This window comes from Dipodomys spectabilis, unplaced genomic scaffold, assembly GCF_019054845.1.
Source record: "Dipodomys spectabilis isolate Male_0828 unplaced genomic scaffold, ASM1905484v1 ptg000297l, whole genome shotgun sequence".
Taxonomy (NCBI): Eukaryota; Metazoa; Chordata; class Mammalia; order Rodentia; family Heteromyidae; genus Dipodomys; species Dipodomys spectabilis.
The window spans coordinates 5,743,321-5,764,842 of NW_024870974.1; the positions used below are offsets into that span (position 1 = coordinate 5,743,321).

At 40.5% G+C, this 21,522-nt stretch overlaps 1 protein-coding gene across 5 annotated transcripts in view; it reads left to right on the forward strand.

Annotated features, from left to right (window-relative positions):
- Slc9b2 (solute carrier family 9 member B2) overlaps positions 1–17,013 on the forward strand; it is a 30,042-nt gene extending 13,029 nt beyond the window's left edge. For 4 of the 5 annotated variants that reach the window (XM_042701655.1, XM_042701659.1, XM_042701657.1 and 1 more), the window contains 7 exons: positions 995–1,170; positions 5,478–5,584; positions 10,539–10,688; positions 12,121–12,229; positions 13,176–13,312; positions 14,692–14,906; positions 16,844–17,013. In XM_042701655.1, the coding sequence (XP_042557589.1) occupies positions 995–1,170; positions 5,478–5,584; positions 10,539–10,688; positions 12,121–12,229; positions 13,176–13,312; positions 14,692–14,904 (892 nt within the window). In that variant the 3' untranslated portion in view covers positions 14,905–14,906; positions 16,844–17,013. Of the gene's footprint in view, positions 1–994; positions 1,171–5,477; positions 5,585–10,538; positions 10,689–12,120; positions 12,230–13,175; positions 13,313–14,691; positions 14,907–16,843 lie in introns of those variants that run through there. The other variant, XM_042701658.1, reaches the window with a different exon arrangement.
- The last annotated feature ends 4,509 nt before the right edge of the window (positions 17,014–21,522 follow it).

Genomic DNA, 21,522 nt, shown 5'->3' on the forward strand with positions numbered 1-21,522 from the left:
TTTCTTGATATATGAAGTCCTAATTGAAGGCCCACCATTGCTTGGTTCCTATTCAGAGCATCCATGGCAGTTTTTCCTTCCTCACAACATAGTGTGTTGTTTTAGAACAGCAACCTCAGCCCCATTCATCTTATATTTCATTCATAAAGACATTTTTATTTGTGTTGCTAGTAGTAGGGCTTGAACTCAGGGCCTGGGCGTTGACCCTTAGCTTTTTCACTCAAGGCTGGTGCTCTACCACTTGAGCCACTGTTCTACTTCTAGCTCTTTGCTGGTTAATTGGAGATAAGAATCTCATGGACTTTTCTACCCAGGCTGGCTTCGAACTGCAATCCACAGATCTCAGTCTCCTGGCTAGCTAGGATTATAGGTGTGAGCCACTAGTGCCCAGATTTTAATAAACGTGTGTGTGTTTAAAGATATATATGTGTATATCAGATATATATGTTAAGATATATCATATAAATATAATAAACATATATATATATATTTTAGATAACCTATATCTACTTTTAGACAACTTAAATGTATATGTGTAAGACTATACTCTGACAAAATGTTGTTTCACGATAAACTATAAAGTGGATAGTGTTTCTGGTTTGATGTTTTTCTGCCATTTGAAAGGTTGTAGTTGTCCAAAGTCTAACCGTTAAAAGCATAGAGAAAAAGTAAAGGTTGTTATAATTTTTGTTGTTGTTGGCTGTAGGCCTTGAATTCAGGGCCTGGGTGCTGTCCCTGAAATCTTTTTTTACTCAAGGCTACCAACTCTACCATCTTGAACCACAGCTCCACTGCTAGTTTCTTTGTGGTTAATTGGAGATAAGAGTCTCACAGACTTTCTTGCCCAGGCTGGCTTTGAACTGCGATCCTCAGATCTCAGCCTCCCGAGTAGCTAGGATTTGAGGCGTGAGCCACCAGCACCGGCTTATAATGATTTTTAAGACTAAGAATCAGTAGGATGCGGTCACAAATGTCTAAAGCGCTGCGTGCTTAGCTTTGTTTTAGGTGCTGTGTCTCCGGCTGTGGTGGTGCCTTCGATGCTCCTTCTGCAGGGCGGGGGCTACGGTGTTGAGAAGGGAGTCCCCACCTTACTCATGGCTGCTGGCAGCTTTGATGACATCCTGGCCATCACTGGCTTCAACACGTGTTTGGGCATGGCCTTCTCTACAGGTAATAAGAGGACAGTGTGTTCTCTTGGGGACAGGCTGTATTGTTATAAGCAGGGCATATTTGCTCAAGGCAAGTTAAAAATAGGAAAGCAATGGCAGGTGTGTACCTAAGGAGGGACAGAGGCTGCCTTTCCTTCCTGCTTGCCTCCAGAGAGAGGCCGCACAAGTAACATGGAGAAAGTTGGGGAATGGGGATGGAAAGGACAGGGAAGGGAAGGAAAGCAGCTTCCTCTTAGAGGGATCTAGGGAAAATTTTAATCTATATATTTCTCTCAAAGGATGGGTAGGTTTTACAAAGAGCGTACAAGACAGAGTAGTCTGAGAGAAAGGAAGAGCCTACTTCTGTGTGTGTGTGGGGGTGTGCACGTGCACTCACACACGTACGTACACTCACACGTGTACACACTCTTCCTTGGCTCACTCACCACTGGTGCTCTATCATTTGAGGCACAGCTCTACCTCCAGCTTTTTACTAGTTAACTGAAGACAAGAGTCTCATACGCTTTCCTGCTGGGGCTGGCTTTTTATAAAAAAAGATTTTATTGTTATTGTAGAGGTGAAAGACAGAGGAGTTATAGTTATGTGAGACAGGTAATGAGTACAGTTCTTTTGGAACCATGTCTCCCCTTCCCTCTCTCTCTCTCCCAGTTTTTCCCTCCCATTCCCATCTACAAGATGTACAGTTCATCTCTCACATAGTATCTAGTGAGTACCACTGTTGTATTTGTTCACCCTTTGTTTTACCTTTTCTGAGCTACCTTTACCCTCCAAAGACAAACTATCAAATATGACAAAAGGAAAACAAAAATAGCAACAGCAACTTAAAAAAAAAACCCTCTTGTTTCCTTTTCTTGGAGTTCATTACATAAAGTATTATTTTATAGGATCAGATGTGCATAGCTTTTGAGCCTTTGTGATCCATTCCTATGAATATCCCTTTTAGCCTCAATTGTGAATGCCTAGAAAGCTATATAATTTATCATGTCCCAGTGTATATTTCTTAATCATTCAGTGTGTTGTTTACTTCTAGATTTATAGGCACATTCTAGCTACCACAAATGAATGAAACCATGCAATCTTTGTTTCTTTGGATCTGGCTTACATTGCTTAATATGATTTTTCCCCCCCAGGTCTTTTCATTTCCTTACAAATGGTACAATGTCATTCTTTCTAATAGATAAGTAGAATTCCACTGTGTATATATGCCACATTTTCTTGATCCATTAGTCCAGTGAAGGGCATCTGGGTTGATTCCATATCTTGACTATGGTAAATAATGCAGCAGTAAACGTGATTGAGTTGGTCATTTTAGTGTGGCAGTGTTTGTGTTCTACTGGATAAATGCCCAGGAGTGAGATTCTGGGTCATAGGGTGGCTCTATGTTTAGCTTTTTAGGAACTTCCATACTGCTTTCCAGAGTGGAACCAATTTACATTCTCACCAACAGTGTAATAGAGTTCCCTTTTGGCCACATCCTGGCCTGGGCTGGCTTTGAACCAAAATCCTCAGATCTCAGCCTCCTGACTAGTGAGAATTATAGGTGTGAACCACTGGCATCCGTCCTAGCACACTTCTAAAATAAGAACAATTTCTCTTCTACAGCAGTTTATGGGCAATAACAGCGATGATTTTAATGGGTATCTTATTAGTGCTTAATAAGTATCTGAAGTGGATGTATTTTGCTTGAAATAGTAATGAAAGAAGAACTCAAGGAACGTGCCACACTATTATTTAATACTTTCACTAAATGGATAAAAACAAATACTACACCTGATCTTAGGCAAAAGGCTAAGAAAGAAGTGTTTCAATGTCTTTATTTTTCTTCGACACAGCATGAGTTTTGTCCAAAATTTGCAACTTCCTATCGCTGAGAAAGTGTAAGTGTAGTTTAGCTTCAACTTGAATTTGCTTCATGGAAGTACATTCCTGGCAAAATCACCCATTCTCATTTTCTCAAGGCCCGAAGTTACTCTTATATTAAAATTATATATGATTTATGCTGATTACCCTAGAACCTCCACCATTCCATCCATTGCTCTAGAAGTCTGCTGTTTATCCTGGCAAATTACTCTTCTCAAAATCCTGTCCTCATATATTACTTCTTGGTCAGGAACAATTAGTTTCCCATGTCCCTCTTAGGTCCAATACACCCATCCTCTTGTCTCTTATTATAACACTAGTGTACCTGTACAGACTTACATTCCCACTGTTTTCCTGGTAACGCATCTTTAAAACCATGGTTCTCAGTCCTAGCTGCATGTTACAGTTGCCTGGGGAGTATTCTTTTCTTTTTAAAAAACACTCCCATGGGAAACATTACCTTAGACCAATCAAATCAGACCCCTTGGGAATGGAAGCAGTGTAGCCAGGATTAAGAGTCATGGCTTCAGTGTAACAGTTACTTTGAGTTTCATTAACACCAAGTTTGGGGAGGGGGCGAGGCGGGGAGACAGCAGCTGAGGGAAAATGTGGATAGCTTGAAGAATCTCTCTTTGAATTTTCTGAGATTGGGCCCCCCCCATACTATTATTTTTTTGCAGCCTGACATGCAACAGATTGAAATTAATGAGCTACATGCTTTAACATAAATGTTCTACAGTAATAGCTTGAGCATGATGTTACCATAACAACTAGATGCTTCTGCCTGTGATGCCTTTTATCTGACAGCTATCCTAGCCATATAAAATTACTTCACAGACTATTATTTTTTAAATAAGAGAGGTGATTACCATAGTAACAGGAAACCACAATTATGAGGGAGCACATTTTTTCCTTAGAACAATCTTGAAAGATTGCTTTATGGGTAGGACAATTTTAATAGAATTTTCTACACAATGTGCTAACAACTTTTTAAAATTAAAGTTTCATAAATCATGTATACTGTGAGAGAAAAAACATGAGTTCTACTCTTCTATCTTACAATATTTCTCATAATGATTCTACTAAAAGAAAATTCAGGGGCTGGGAAGTGGCTCAGTGGTAGAGTGCTTGCCTTGCATGTATGAACCCCTGGGTTCAATTCTTCAGCACCACTAATCAGAAAAAGCCAGAAATGGTTCTGTGGCTTAAGTGGTAGAGTGCTAGCCTTGAGATGAAGAGCTAGGGACAGCGCCCAGGCCCAGAGTTCAGGCCCCACAACTGACCAAAAAAAAAAATTCAAAAGTAATTTACTCAATATAATTTTTTCACTATTATTTTTCTACACTTTTTTCAATGTTGTTTTATAATAAACACTTGAGAAGGAATAAGAGGATTTTTAAAATTTTCAATTGCCATAGTCTTTAGTTACTATACACACAAACAGATCAAAGTTACCAAAAATAAATGTACATCTATTGTTTTGAAAACTCAAGCCCTTAAATTATAATCTGATGGAAAAGTGAAAGAAGGGGTAACATTGTCCAAAAAGAAATATGCTCATTACCTAACTTATGAAATGGTAACCCCTCTGTACAACATCTAAATAAGAACAATAAAATATATTTAAAAATTCTAATCTGACAATTTATCTGTCTACTGAACCTGTCCATATATAGCAGGACTCTGGATCATGAATTTTATCTCTCATAATTTGTTGGGTCTTTTCAAGTAGATTTCTACTGCTGTAAATCTATAAAAAAAAAAAAGTTTATATATCATTTCTGGTATTTGCTTTGGAATTTGTCTCCAATAGTCTGCATGCGCCTCTTGTCAGATAGGCCCATTTATCAACATGTCCATTTATTATCCCAGCACCTCTTCATCAGAGTCATCCCTGCCATCGTTCTCCCCATCCTGTTCTCCTCTCCCCCCCAGATTCATTTCACGTTTCCTGCTTCCTTTACCATCTCTGTACATTGAGTATTCTGACTGTATTTGTCCCACTCCCTTTCTTCATTCACTCCCTTCCAAGTACTTCCCCTCCCCCCTCACAATCCATTTCAGCTTCCTGAAACTCATTTTTTAAACTGCTTGTTAATTGTTCAAGAGATTTACTCTATCTTGTTTCACTCCTGCCTATACTATTCTGTAGTCAACTTAAATATATGCATATATAGGCATATGCCCCTGTGTATGTTTTACATGTGAGGTTGCATTCTAGGTCTAGGATCCACATTTGAGAATAAACATACATCCTTTTCCTTCCAGGGTGATAGACCTATTTTATCAGGCATTCTAATTCACATATATTTAAGGTTGTAGAGGATAGGAAATGCCCCGAACAATCTCCTTCCAGGGACTTGATGACTATAAATTAAAGCCTGTGTAAAGCCTGTGCATTGATGGATTTTGAGTTCTGTCTGGTTTGTCTTTTCACGTATTTTTCAGGCTCCACAGTGTTCAATGTCCTCCGAGGTCTTTTGGAGGTGGTGATCGGTGTGGCAACTGGGATTTTTCTTGGATTATTTATTCAGTTCTTCCCAAGCGCTGACCAGGTAAAAGAAATAAATCTGGGAAAGTCAGGCTCTCAAATGTCATTGGAAAACGTATACTAAAACATGCCCCCAAAACCTGACAAGCATGACACTGAGAAATGCTATCTGCTACAGGGAACTCAAGAAACTAATCCCTCCTAAACCTAGCAAACCAATTACTAAATGGGCAAGGGAACTAAAGAGGGAGTTCTCAAATGAAGAAATAAAAATGGCAAAGAAACACATGAGGAAATGTTCATCATCCCTGGTGGTGAAGGAAATGCAAATAAAGATACCACCTTACCCCAGTCAGAATGTCCCACATCCACAAATCAGCCAACGACAAATGCTGGAGGGGATGTGGAGAAAGAGGAACCCTATTACACTGCTGGTGGGAATGTACACTTATACAACCACTTTGGAAAGCAGTCTGGAGGGTCCTTAGAAAGCTAAAGATTGACCTCCCTTACGACCCAGTCATACCACTTCTAGGCATCTACCCTGAACAACAGGAACCAATATACAAGGACACGTGCACCTCCATGTTTATTGCAGCACTGTTCACAATAGCTAGGATATGGAAACAACCCAGATGCCCCACCACAGATGAATGGATCCAAAAATTGTGGTATCTATACACAATGGAATATTATGCAGCCATTAGAAATGACAAAATAATGGCATTTGCAGGGAAATGGATGGAGCTAGAAGGAATCATGTTGAGCGAGGTAAGCCAAGAACGAAGAGACAAACGGTACATGGTCTCCCTGATAAGTGGATGTTAAATGCAAAATGTTAGGTGATACGACAAAATTAACAGGACTTAAGAAACAAAGAACTCCCACTCATCTGGTCAAACCACTACTAAATATCCCCATGCTGCTGATCACATGTATGGTATATATGTGTACACCGTTATATGTTATAGACTGTGATAGACAATTTGCTCCAGGAAAGTTAGAATGAACTTGTGACTTTAAATGAGCATCATTATTCCACAATACTGTGAAATTCTGGAAATTATGTAATCACTTAATCACAACCAAAAAAAAAAAAAAAAAGAACCTTGGGGAAGGTAGGGAGGGAGGGGATGGTAGGGGGAAAACAATGGAGGGGGTAACAATGTTCAAGAGGAAGTGTACTCATTACCTCACTCATGTAACTGTAACCCTCTGTATAGTATCTTTACAATAAATAAATAAATAAAAAAGTTAAAGTGCCTGAGTCCTGACAGTGGCCAGACCTGAGTCCAAGTTCCAGTACTGGCACAAAAAGAAGTAAGAGAAGGACCAGTGGGCTAGGAAGGAAGGAAGGAAGGAAGGAAGGAAGGAAGGAAGGAAGGAAGGAAGGAAGGAAGGAGAGAGGGAGGGAGGGAGGGAAAAAAAAAAAAGAAATGCTATCTGCTGTCAGCACCATCCATGTGGCTAATAAGGAGGATAAATGGGACGGCAGCCCAGAGACTCTTTCTAATTTCTATTCTGCACATTTTAATTGCACTGTAGAACAAATAACAAGCACTGCACAATAAGGTAGACTATGCAAGTTTTCTTGAAGTTTTGTAATACCCAACTAAGGATATATATGATTTCTTGTCTCCTTTTGTTTATTATTAATTAGATAATAGCATCTTATGCAATATAAGAAGTTATTTCTTCCCAAAAAGATCAGAGTTCTTCACTGTACACAATGACATATACTATATTGGGAGGAAGGTGGTGGGAGAGTCTGAGCCGGGATCTGGCTGTGTAACCCACCCAGATTGGCTCAACACTTGATCTTCCTGGCTTAGCCACCTGAGTACTGGGATTACAGGCATGTGCCACCATGCCTGGTTACCCAGTGATTTCTGAACCAGAAACAAAGGTAGTTGTTGCTTGTTTTTCTTTCACCCTCCAGAGAATTAGGTAGAAATGTTTTTAGTGGGATTATTTTGAAATTTCAAAATAATTTCAGTGGTAGAGCGCTTGCCTTGCATGCCTGAGGCCCTGGGTTTGATTCCTCAGCACCATATAAGCAAAAAGAAAAAAGCTGGAAGTGGCACTGTGGCTCAAGTAGTAGAGCGCTAGCCTTGAGCTGAAGAGCTGAGGGACAGCGCCCAGGCCCAGAGTACAGGCCCCACGACCGGACCCAAAAAAAAAAAAAAAAAATTCAAAATACTTAGAAAGGAATTGAAAACTTAAACAAACATTTAAATTAATGTATCCATTATTGCAAGGTAAATGGATTTGAAATTTTATCATGCTTCAAAAATCTTATGAATGATTGTATATACAAACTGTGATTCTATAAGTCCAGTATGTAAAACGACAGAAATCTAATGTAAATTAAGTCATCGCCTGGGGCCTCTCTGTTTGGTACAGAATTCACTAGCAACATGGCGAATAAACCGCATTTCACAAGCAGCACAGATACTGAACATTTCCACCAACAGTAAGCATTTGCTTTTTGTATTTTTGTCAGACTAGGGCTTGAACTCAGAGTCTTGTGCTTGCTGTGCATGCCCTCTACCACCTAAGTTATACCCTCAGCCCTTTTTGCTTTAGTTATTTTTTGAGATAGGGTCTGGTGTTTATGCCCTGGCTAGCCTGGACCACTGTTTAGTCCTAAGTATGTTCCCAGAATAGCTGGAATTAATTCATTTGCTACAGCACCCACCCTTTAATTAGTTGAAATTGAAGCATAAACAGGATGGTAACTTGAACAGCTCACATAGCTAGAAAGCAGGAAAGCTGGAAGAAAACTCAGGTAATCAACTTCGAGAGTATGCATGTCTCTGAGCAATCACTTGGAAGACTTACTTTCTAAAAGTGTTCAAAAAATTTTAAAGTGAGAAGAGATTTTAAAATGATAAAAAACAAATGACTATACTAGGTCTATTGCTTCTTAAAACTTCTTGAAATGCAGGAACTGAGGGAGAAAAATCAAAGATGCATCAAGTTAAAAAGTAATCAGAGCAAGGTATGGCCTGAGTTTCTCAGGAGGCTGAGATGTAAGGATTGTGCTTAGAAGCCAGCTTGGACAAGAAAGAATGCAAAATATCTCCAATTGAAGCACAAAAACAGCCAGAAGCGGAGCTGTGGCTCAAGTGGTAGAACATTAGCCTGGAGCAAGGAAGCTTAGAGGTTTATAAATTGGTCATGGAACTGAAACAAACAGCTACATAGAACAATTCTGTTTTACAGTAGTTGAATAATGATATTGTCATGTTCTGCTATAAAGTCAATGTTTTAAGAGAAGGTGGATTGTTTTACAATTTCTGTAAATAATTATGAATAATACAAAGAAATATTGAGTAATTGGCCAAGGCAAATATATTTTGAGGTAGATTAGTAAGATCTATCTATCTGTCTACCTAGCTAGAAGAGTTTTGTCCCCATAACAGTAATGCATAGCTGTGTCTTAAAGTAAATATTTTTCTTTTATTTACCTCAAAATTTCAAAAAAAAAAAAGAAGAAGAAAGAAAGTTTAGGGACAGTGCCCAGACCCTGAGTTAAAGCCCCAGGACTGGCATGTGTGCATAAGCATGTGCGTGTGCATGCACACACACACACACACACACACACACACACACACACAGAGAACTATATATTTAACTTTTATAATGATATAAGAAGTTAAAGTGGTGTTGTGACTCAGTTGGTAGAGCACTAGCCTTGAGCACAAAGAGGCTCAGGGACAGTACCCAGGCCCCAGGTTCAAGCCCCACAACCGACAAAGAAGAAAAGAAGAAGAAAAAAAAAAGGAGGAAAAAATTGTAGCCTGGCACTGTTGGCTCACGCCTGTAATCCTAACTAGTCAGGAGGCTGAGTTCTGAGGATCCAGGTTCAAAGCCAGCCCAGGCAGGAAAGTTTGTGAGCCTCTTATCTCCAATAAACCACTAGAAAACTGAAAGTGGCACTGTGGCTCAAGTGGTAGAGCACTTGCCTTGATCTGAAGAGCTGAGGGATAGCACCTAGGCCCAGAGTTCAAGCCCAACAACCAACAATATATATAGAAGTTGTTAAAACAGAGCTTAGAGAGGTTTGTTTTTTTTTTTTTTTTTTTTTTTGGTCGGCCGTGGGGCTTGAACTCTGGGCCTGGGCGCTGTCCTTCAGCTCTTCAGCTCAAGGCAAGCGCTCTACCACTTGAGCTACAGCGCCACTTCCGGTTTTCTGGTGGTTTATTGGAGATAGGAGTCTCACAGTCTCTCCTGCCCGGGCTGGCTTTGAACCGCGATCCTCAGATCTCAGCCTCCTGAGTAGCTAGGATTACAGGCGTGAGCCACCAGCGCCCGGCTTTAGAGAGGTTTTAACAATAGTTTAAAAAGCCAGGCTTGCCAGGCACTGGCAGCTTGTGTCTTAAAATCAATCCTAGCTACTCATCAGGCTTGATCTCAGGAGGGAAGATTGTGCTGCCAGACCAGCCAGGGCAGAAGAGTCCGAGAGATTCATTCTCCACAGAGGGAAGCAGTACATGGTGGTCACACCCATTATCCTCACAGTGATGGGAAGCCTGAAGTGGACAGATGGTGGCTTAGGCAAGGAGCCAGATGGGAAGTGAGACCCTATTGTAAAAACAACCAAGAAGAAATCAAAGCTGCAGTTGTGGCTCAGTGGGGTTACGTCAGCATGGCAAATGAGAGACCCTGAGTTCAAACTCTCGGAATTCACTCACTCACACACACACGCACGCACACGCACACACACACACGCACGCACGCACGCACGCATGCATGCACAACTTTTATCCCAGGTCTGTCTGACTCCAGAGCCTATATGCATTTCTCTGCTAGTCCAACTCTGCTTTGATCCTACTGGTGCAGGGAATTGGTGTTTCTAAAACAGAAACTTGGATTTGTTACTCTGCTCTATTAAGGAAGAAAGAGTAGATGTTGCTGTGCGGTGACACAGGCATTAAGTATTTCCCTCTAACTCCTGGAGATGGAAAGATCGGTTACTTGGAATAGTTGAATGGATCGCCTCTCTTCTTTTTCAGGACAACCTTGCATGGAAAAGAGCTTCCCTCCTCTTGGGGTTCGCTGTGCTGGCTGTGTTCAGCAGTGTGCAGTTCAGCTTTCCGGGATCTGGAGGGCTGTGTACCTTGGTCATGGCTTTCCTTGCAGGCCTGAGATGGGGCACCACCAAGGTGAATTGTACTTCCAAGTTCTTCTGCTCATGACTCTTTTGGTCAAATTGATTGAAAGGGACACCTTCGTAACATTAAATGAGTAACATTATTACTTGTAAAAGCTATTTCCTACCTATACAGAAATGTAAACCCAATGGCCACATACAAATCACTGTTTTACCTTTCACACAAGTCTAGATGCTTGGTACCAGTGGTTCACACCTCTCATCCTAACTACTCAGCAGACAGATCTGAGGCTTGAGGCTCTAAGGGAGCACTGAGAGACTCTTATCTCCAATTAACCACCAAAAAGCCAAAAGTGGAGCTGTGGCTCAAGTTGTAGAGTTGCAATCCTTGAATGAAAAAAGCTAAGGAACAGAGCTCAGGCCCCAGTACCAGCACAAAAAAAGAAAGGGAGAGAGAGAGACAGAGACAGAGAGAGAGACAGAGAGACAGAGAGATTAGATAGGAGAGAGAGATCATGGCCATATTATCCTGAGATAATCCTTGTTCTTTAATATCTGCAGGGTAGTTAAGCCACACTTAATTTAACAAGTCTCCTAATAACACAGTGGTGTTGTTCTAGTTTTATGTCAAGACAAACAGTGCTTTAATAAAATATTTTACAAAAATATATTTCATAAACTGTAAGACATTTCAGTTCTAAAATCCACATTGTATATGCCACCAAGAAGGAAAGATTCTTCCAGTTCAACTGGCACATCCTAATTTCTGAAGTATTAAAATGTAAAAAAAAAAAAAAGACATTAAGAATCAACAAAATATTGCATATCTTTGAATTTCTCCATGGCATAAATTCCTAGAAATAGGGTTGCTTAAGGAAAGTATGATCACTTTTACCTTTTGTCATATCAATTTACTCCTATAATAGGCTTTGTCAATTTACATTTCCAACAAAGTATGAGAGGATCTGTTCTTCTGATTTGAGTATTTACTCTTCATACAGTTTTGATAATTGAGTAGATGGAAAAAATGTATTATGTCTGATCTAAATTGCATTTTTACAAATGCAAATTCTTTACAATTATTATTATTAATTACAAGACACTTGTCCTAAAGCCTTTGACCACTTTTATAACGTTATTTGAGTTTTTCTTACTGATTTTCAAGAAAACATTAACAATATTCATTTTCTCAGTATACATTATATTTTCTCAATATATACTATGGAAGTTATCTTGTTGCTATTTGTTTACTAACACACTTTTATACAGTTGAATTTGACAAGGTCATATGCAATTCTGATTAATGAAGAGACTAGATATTCGTGACCCAAACTAAATGTACCTAGATCATTTTGCAGTAATCTTATGAACTGAAAAGCAAATATTTAAAATTTTTAGTTTATACAAAATTTTTGTGGATGACTACTTGTATTTGCATAAAATTACTGTGTATGTCTTATTTTTTGTTTTGTTTTTGTTTTTAGTCAGAGGTTGAAAAAATAATTGCAGTCGCCTGGAATATTTTTCAGCCCCTTCTTTTTGGGCTCATTGGAGCAGAGGTATTTGTTGCATCTCTCAGACCAGAAACTGTCGGTAAGAATTTCAAAGTACTTAGGTTAAAGTAAAATCTCTTTATATTCAGTTGAAATATCCTCAATAGATATGGGTTCAGTACTTCCCATGATCACAATTATATGAAAACTTAATTATGATCTGTCTTTTAGAGTAATTGGCTAGAAAATGATGCTTCACAATCTAGAACCACAGCATGTTGAAAGATAGATGGATGGATGGACAGATGGATAGACATTTCCCCCAAGGATAAGAATGTACATACAGCCTTGTTCAGCATCAAGGACCAGAATTTTGAAGATAACTAATTAGTTGGGGATGGGGGGTGGGGGGAGGAGGCACTTATGCATTGCTCAAAGCTAGCATTCTACCACTTGAAGCACAGTTCTACTTCCAGGTTTTTGGTGGTTAATTGGAGATTAAACTGTTTTAGTACTGAAAATTATCTATGGTTATGGTAGTGAAGAAGTTGGGGGAGAATGCAGTCAAAAATTTAATGTTGTCAGTCACTGGTGGCTCATGCCTATAACCCTAGCTACTCAGGAGGCTGATATCTGAGGATTGCAGTTCAAAGCCAGCCGAGGCAGGAAAGTCCAATTAGCTACCAGAAAACCAGACGTGCTGCTGTGGCTCAAAGTGGTAGAGTGCTAGCCTTGCCTTGAATTCAAGTCCCACAGCCAATAATAATAATAATAATAATAATAATGTATATCCTACAAAATCAAAAAAAGTGAGGGAAGAGATGGCTTGGGAGAAATGGAATGTGGAAGGGGGTGACATTGATCAAGATGCATTTTATTTATAAACTGCTTTGTTGAAAACAACCCCTTCGTACAACTACTTAAAGGTATGAAAATTATGAATGTTTTAGTATTATTCCTGTTTGTAGTATGTGAATCAGTAACTATACATGATGTAATTTCTCCACTAGTATTTCATTGTTCTAAAATCTTGGTGTTTCTTACAGGCCTTTCTATTGCCACCTTGGGCGTTGCGGTATTAGTACGAATTCTGAGTACATTTCTGATGGTGTGTTTTGCTGGTTTTAACTTAAAGGAGAAGATATTTATTTCTTTTGCATGGCTTCCAAAGGCCACAGTCCAGGTAATGACACCTAGGATGGCTAAACATTGTAACTGTTAATTCTGGATGACACCTCGAAATGTTGACTAACAAGGCTTATCTACATTTGGTGAAAGTAAAATATTTAAGTTGGACTTTTTCTTTTGAAGACTTGACAATAATTTACTCTTTTTTTTGGTCAGTTGTCGGGCTTGAACTTAGGGCCTAGGCACTGTCCCTGAGCCTCTTTGTACTCAAGGCTATTGCTCTACCACTGGAGCCACAGAGCCACTTCTGGTGTTTGAGTGGTTTATTGGAGATAAGAACCTCATGGGGACTTTTCTGCCCACACTGGCTTTGAACCACAATCCTCAGATCTCAGCCTCCTCAGTAGCTAGGATTACAGGCATGAGCCACCAGCGCCCGGCTCTACTTTACTCTTTAAGAGTTTTATTGCTGTATATTCTGAATAGAGAATTGCTAATCCTTTATTTCAAGACCTTCCAAGAAGAGAGTAAAGCAGAAATAGCATGGTCCATTTTCATGTTTAGGAATGCTTTGATGACATAATATTCATGGATGATCAATTATATTTGAACAGAGTCTTTCTACATAAAGAAAGTGTGTATGGGGGAAAAAATCTCCAATGATGCTTTACCATCATCCCTCTATCTATGGCTTCATTGTCAGTGGCTTTTGTTACCTACACCAACCACAGTCCAAAAAGTATTAAGTGGAAAGTTCCAGAAATAAGTCTTAAATTGCATGCTGTTTTGATAGAACATGACAGTTTCAGCCATCCTACTTTGTCCTGCTTGGGGATAAGCATCATTACCTTGTCCCAAGTGTCCACACTATCTATACACATCATCAATCCTCTTAATTATTACATGGATGTCATATCACACTTCTTATATTCCAAGAGATTCTTATTTTCTCAGTTATGGCCCCAAAGCACAAGACTAATGACGCCATTAATTTGGAGATGCCAATGAAAAGCTATAAAGTGTTTCCTTTAGGTTAAAGGTTCTTGACTTAATAAGGAAAAAAATATATATAGAGTTTGGTACTATTCCAGATTTCATAAATCCACTGGGGATCTTGGAACCAAAAATAAGGAGGTAATACAATGCTGTTTTTCTATTATTCACAACTAACTTAACTTCCTGACACATGTCTCAATCTTGACCCAAAATCTGTGCACCCTAGTGGTCAAGGGACCAAGAAAACTCTTATAGATAGATGAGTGCTTGAGATTGTTCACCATGTACTTGTTAGAATGCCTATTGTTGTTAACTAAATAGTAATCACCTAGTTCCGATCCGATTGGATTATATGTTTTAGACAAATGATATCAAACAAAATTTAATTGTTGGGTTCCTGATATTTTGCAATTATTGAAATATGCAAACTAATTTTAGGCTGCAATAGGGTCTGTGGCTCTGGATGCAGCAAGAGCTCACGGAGAGAAGCAGTTGGAAGAGTATGGAATGGATGTGTTGACAGTGGCGTTTTTGGCCATCCTCCTCACAGCTCCAATTGGAAGTCTGCTCATTGGTTTGCTGGGCCCTAGGCTTCTCCAGAAATTTCAAAATGAAGATGAAGTTCAAGGAGAGACTTCTGTACATGTTTAAAGGTGCAAAGAGAAACAATATGTTCATGTTAGAATATAGTTTAAAATTTTTTATCATGTACACCTGATATGTCTATTCTTATTTCTATTATTTTTGCTTGTTTTGCCAGTACTAGAGCTCGAATTCAGAGCCTCTCACTCACTTGCTTTGCTTGCTCACAGCTGGTGCTCTACCATTCAAGGCACGCCTCCAGCCTTCAAGTTTCTTTCTTCTTTGTCATCTCCCAACTAAACCATTTCACATAGAATTCAAAATATGATCTAATCTTGTCAGATATGAAATATATACTGATTTAACTTATTATTGGAATTTTCATCCTACAAAGTCATCCACAAAAGAAAAAATTACTCTCTTCATCAGAATACTGTATCAGCCCTTTGCACCATAACAGACCCTTTTGAAACTAATTTTAATATTTTGTTCTAACTAGACTTCGTGTTTTATGTGAATCTGACTCTGTTCTGAAGATAAGGAATAAGGAGATAAATTCTTGTTGTGACTCCAAGAAAGTTTCAGTTTTAATCAGGCCCTGTGTTAGTCATCTTTCTGATGCAGTAACAAAATACTTGAGATAAGCAGCTTAAAGGGAGGAAATATTTGCCTTGGCTCATGTTCAGAGTTTTCATTTTGTGATCAGTTGGCTTCACCGCTTTTGAGCCTGAGGTACAGCAGAACACATGGAACAAAGCTGCTTGACCAATGGCCAGAAATCAAAAGCAGAGGGAGAAAAGGGGCCTGGGTGTCAATAGCCCCATCAATGGCATCTCCAGTGACCTCATTTCCTTCCACTAAGCCATACGTTTTAAAGGTTCCCTCACCTTCAATAACACTGCAGGCTGGAGATCAAGTACAAGGCCAATGGAAGACACTGAGATATAAACCATAACAGACATTAAATGATAAATAAGAGAAAGAGAACACTCTCAGTAGACACAATAACTTTAGAAAATTGACGCAAAACAGAATAGGATACAGTAAAGCTGCCAGCACAACCATGTTCATAGCAGCATTATTTACCATAACCAAGGTAGGGAATCAGCCCAGATGCCCCTCAGTGGATGAATGGATCAAGAAAATATGGTATATATACACCGTGTAATTTTATTCATCCATTAGAAAAAATAATATTGCATCAAAGAAATGGAAAGACCTGGAAAATATTATGTTAAGTAAAGTTAGTCGGACCCAGAAAGACAAAGGTTTCATATGTGGAAGCAAGAATTAGTTTATGAATATATAAGTAAATGTTGAAGGTGGTATGAAATTTTATACAAATGTATTAATGGAAATATGGTAGATTCAGGGGGAAACTCAAATAATGTAATTCCTTAGAAAGGCAAAAACCATAGTTCATAAATACCAGGAAACCAATACTTGAAAGGGGTAGTATGGAGTCAAGAAGAGAGGTGTAGACAAATGAAGAGAAGTAGGGAGAAAATGTGAGGGAAGGGTGAGTTGGGAGAGATGGATGAGAATGTTAAAAGAGGTGACATCAATAAAGATGCCTTGTACTCATAAACTGCTTTGTTGAGTGGCAGCTCCTATGTACAACTACTTAAAGATAATTAAAATATTTTTTAAAAACAATACAAGGGGGGCTGGGAAGCTGGCTCAGTGGTAGATTGCTTGCCTCACACGCATGAGACCCTGGGTTCAATTTCTCAGCACCACATACCCAGAAGAAGCCATAAGTAGTGCTGTGGCTCAAGAGGTAAAGCACTAGCCTTGAGTTGAAGAGCTCAGGGACAGCACCCAGGCCTTGAGTTCAGGCCCCACGACTGAACCCCCCCAGGAAAAAAAAAATACAAGGGAAGAAATAATATAAAGTTTAGCAGTAGAAGTTGTTTTGAGTATCAGGAGAAAAGATAGATAAGGACAGTTTGTATGTCTTCCAAGTTTGGACTTTGTCCAGTGACAGTTGCTTTTCTTCTATTTTTAGGAGAAGGCTGGGCATTTCATTAGAGGAACTTGGTGGAAGTCTTGTCGCATCCCAACTCCAGATTCATCTTCAAACCCAAACAGCTCTGCTTTCCTTGTCTTTTTTTTTCTTTAACTAGAGTTATCATGTACAATTTCTTAAACAGAAAATAAAAAGGTTTTGTACTGAGAGTAATATATCAAATGTTTACTTTGTACCAGACCCTCTACAAATGAGAAAACAAGCTGGGGAGATGGCATATTTGCCTTGGTCCCATCGCTAGAACTGACACTTGAACCCAGGGACCCCTGACTTCTAGAGACTATGTTTGTGTCCCTTAGCTCTCAGGTTGTATTTAGGCTGATTTGGGGGTAAGCGTGGATTTTGACCAGTTTACTTCAGGTACCTGCAACCCCTGGACGTGACTGCTTAGCTACAATACCCAATGATGTCAACTTTGTCCCCGGACTTTTACAACCCAGTAGGTAAATTATGGAGAAGACATGATGAAAGAAAAAAGGGTGAATAAAGAAACCCAAAGCACAGCAAGACTCACGAGCCCGCCCAAACTTTCATCTCTGCAACCACTAAGTGCTGTTACCGGACCCACCGCCTGCAGCCGTAAGCCACGCCCCCAACGCCGCAGCCACGCCCCAACGCCGCAGCCACGCCCCAACGCCGCAGCCACGCCCTCCGCGGAAGCCACGCCCCTGGCGTGGAAGCCCCGCCCCGAGGCGGTGAGCCCCACCCCTTCGCACAGCTCTGGTCCCGGGGTTCAGGCACGGAGGGGGCCCGGGAGCCCCGGACACCTTGAGCGCAGCGCGTGGCTCCCTCAACGGTTGCTGAGCGCCTGGTCCGGGAGAGAGCTGCCAAAGGAATTCATTATAGGTACGCCCAGTTTTCTCACACACTGCCCTGTTCAGGCTGGCCTCGAACCGTGATCCTCAGATCTCAGCTTCCTGTGTAGCTAGGATTTACTGGCGCGGCCCGTGGGCGGCCGTTTTCTCAGGGCGCGTCCCACGGGTCCCGCTTTGCCTCTTGGGTTTCTTCCCTCCGGGTGAAAGCTCCTGCCAGGAAGGAAGAGGAGGCCTTTCAGTTAAGATCCCTTGGCAGAATGACCCCCCTTCAGATCCCTGGACCCCGAGGCAACGGTGACTCTCCTCCACTGAGCCCCACGCGCCCCTGCGCTGGGAGAGCCTTTCTGGCCCTCTGATACCCTGAAATGGACAGTTGTGATTATTCAAGCAGAAAAGTCCACCACTTGAATACGAAGGGGAAGGTGAAAGAGGAAAGCTAGACATGGTGCTGGTTTACCAGGCCCTAGGGATGAATCGTCACTCTCAGAAAGCTTTAAATCGCACTTTGGATCGCCCTTTACATTTTCTACTGTCCTCTTACCTCCCTTGAATCTCGTATTTGCTTCTTTTAGATCAGGAAGTGGAGGTTCAGAGAGGTTAAGAATCTTGATAAAGGACACGTACCTAAGTGGCAGAATTATCCCTGGAGTAATTTGCCTTTTTTGCTGTTAAATGGATAGATGGATACTCCACTGTTTGCAAAAAAAAATTGAAAATGATAGCAAAGAAAAACTCTGCAGGGTAGAAAGTACCCCCGCTACTCAGAAATCTCTCCTAATAGGGCAAAACTCCTTTGTAAATTCTTTTTGTTTGTTTGTTTTTGTTTTGTAGGTCGTGGGGCTTGAACTCTGGGCCTGGGTGCTGTCCCTGAGCTCTTCAGCTCAAGGCAAGCACTCTGCCACTTGAGCCACAGTGCTACTTCCAGTTTTCTAGTGGTTAATTGGAGATAAGAGTCTCTTGGACTTTCCTGCCCTGGCTGGCTTTGAACCGTGATCCTCAGATCTCAGCCTCCTGAGTAGCTAGGATTACAGGGGTGGGTGAGCCACCAGCGCCCTGCTCCTTTGTAAATTCTTAAAGCTAACAGTTAGAGCTGGGGATTGTGGCTCAGTAGTAGAGCCCTGGCAAGAACACAAGTCACCAATAAGCATTTCTTGGTCCTTTCATATGGGCATCCACAGTAGTTTGTCCTGTGTACATTATATACTGGGCTTTCCATGGATGTCCTCCAAATGAAGAGTGCCACTCATTAAGCAATTTTAGTGGAGTGGAAGGGATGGAGGTGTGTGCTTGGATCAGGGGGCATATTGAAGGAAGTGCCAAGGAAAGTATTTGGAAGGAAGAACTGATAGTTTGTTGGGCAAAAGCAGGTATGTGAGGTAGGAAGATGCCATACTAAGTGAGTAAATTTTGGAGACATGAAGTGTAGCAAATTGCAGAACTGAAATTTAGTGAAGAATGAGAAGGAACGTAGAGATAAGGATAGGTATGTTGATTTGAAGGTGAATTTAAGGAGCTTGATGATTTTGTTTTATGAGAAACCATTGAAAGATTTATTGATTGATTGATTGATTGTGGGGACTGAACTCTAGGCCTGGGTACTGTCCCTCAGCTCTTCAGCTCAAGGCGAGCATTCTACCAAAGAGCCACAGCACCACTTCTGGTTTTCTGGTAGTTAATTAAAGACAGGAGGCTCATGGACTTCCCTGCCCAGGCTGGCTTTGAACCACAATCCTCAGATCTCAAACTCCTGAATAGCAAGAATTACAGGCATGAGCCACTAGCACCTGACTCATTAAAAGATTATTAATCAGAGAATTGTCCTAATCAAACATTGATGGAAACTTCTTCTTTGCAGAAATTACACATAGGTAAAACAACACAGGAGGTGAAGAGAACAGTTAAAGGCCATTACAAGATTAAAGGGAAAATATGCTTGTGGCCTGGACTAAAGAAGGGGTAATCTATCTGGAGAGAAGTCGACATCATTTAAAATACGTCTTAGCTTATATTAACGTGATCTTGTAACTTAGTGAAAATTGGCAGAAAAGGGAAAGTGGGGTGAAAGAATTTCTCAGTGTCTAATTTGAGGAACTAAATTGATGCTGCCTTCTAAGATAGGAAATGCTCTGAAGAAGGAGTAACTTGGGCAAGGAAAAAATCTTGATTTCAGCCGGGTGCTGATGGCTCACACCTGTTATCCTAGCAACTCAGGAGGCTGAGATCTGAAGATTATGGTTCAAAGCCGGCACAGGCAGGAAAGTCTGAGTCTCTCTCTTTTTTTTTTTTTTCCCGGTCGTGGGGCTTGAACTCTGGGCCTGGGTGCTGTCCCTCAGCTCTTCAGCTCAAGGGGAACACTCTATCACTTGAGCTACAGCTCCACTTCTGGTTTTCTGGTGGTTTATTGGAGATAGGAGTCTCACAGTGTTTCCTGCCCGGGCTGGCTTTGAACCGCGATCCTCAGATCTCAGCCTCCTGAGTAGCTAGGATTACAGGCGTGAGCCACCAGCACCCAGCTGTGAGTCTCTTATCTCCAACTAGCCATCAGAAAACCAAAAGTGGTACTGTCTCAAAGTAATAGAGCACTAGCCTTGAGCACTTTGGGATGGTGCCCAAGTCCAAAGTTTCAGCTCCACGACTGAAAAAAAAAGAAAAGAAAAGGAAAAATTTTGAGTTCAATTATGTATACACTGAGCTTAAATGGGCACAAAGCTTCAATCTCTAGCCCTGTATACCATTTGTTTGCTTGTTTGTCCTGCTACTATACTGGGGCTTGAACTCAGGGACTGAGTGCTGTTCCTTAATGTTTTTGCTCAAGGCTGGTGCTCTGTCATTTGAGCCACAGCTCCACTAGTGGCTTTTTGATGATTAATTGAAGATAAGCATTTCACTGACTTTCCTGCCTAGACATAGAGTCGGTATCCTTAGATCTCAGCCTCTTGAGTAGCTAGGATTACAGGTGTGAACCTGTACAGATAAAAGCTACCAATGCCTGGCTTTGGGATATTATTTATAAGAAGAAATACAGTGGGAAGGTATCACAACCAAATAAAAGAGAACACATAAACACATGGGAATGTTCACTCATAGTTGAGCTTTTTCGGAAATCTGATTTTTGAAGGAAATTTCTAATTTCTTTTTTTCCTTTGTCATCTGTTTTTGCAATGCTGGGGGAGAAGCACATGCAAGTGCTCTGCCACTGAACTACGTTCCATCTCGAAATTTCAGTTGTTTTACTTTTAAAAGGCTGTTCCTATCTTTTTATCATTCATTCATTCATCCACTAATTTTTTTTTTATTTCTGAAACATGATCTTGCAATGTAGCCTTCATCGCCTTCCTGCCTCTGTCTTCTAAAATGTTGTGATTACAGGCATACCTGTCTGGAAACTTCAATTCTTAGAATACATAGAATGCATTTTCACACATATAGAGGAGAAGCAAGGAGGCCTTTTAGAGCATTTAGTCATTCTGCAAAGTGAATCAAATGTATTTAGAAGACGGAGATGGCCATGATTTTTGCTGAATGATCTGTAAGTTTGTCACTAGATGTCACTATTGCATAGCATTGCTCTAAGTATAACTCCATAAGCTTCCATAAGAACAGACCAGAAAAAGAAAAATGGTGTTTATATTAAATGGTGAACGGGTGTGTGTGTGTGTGTGTGTGTGTGTGTGTGTGTGTGTGTGTGTGTGTGTGTGTGTGTGTGTGTGTGTGCATAAGTGATATTTATTTTAAAAGTGAATGTCTGAAGCAGCATGTGTTAAACTTTTTAACCTGTTTCTTAGTAAGTAGATTCTAGAATAGAATCAAAGACTTACAGTCCTTGAATTACATAAAATCCCC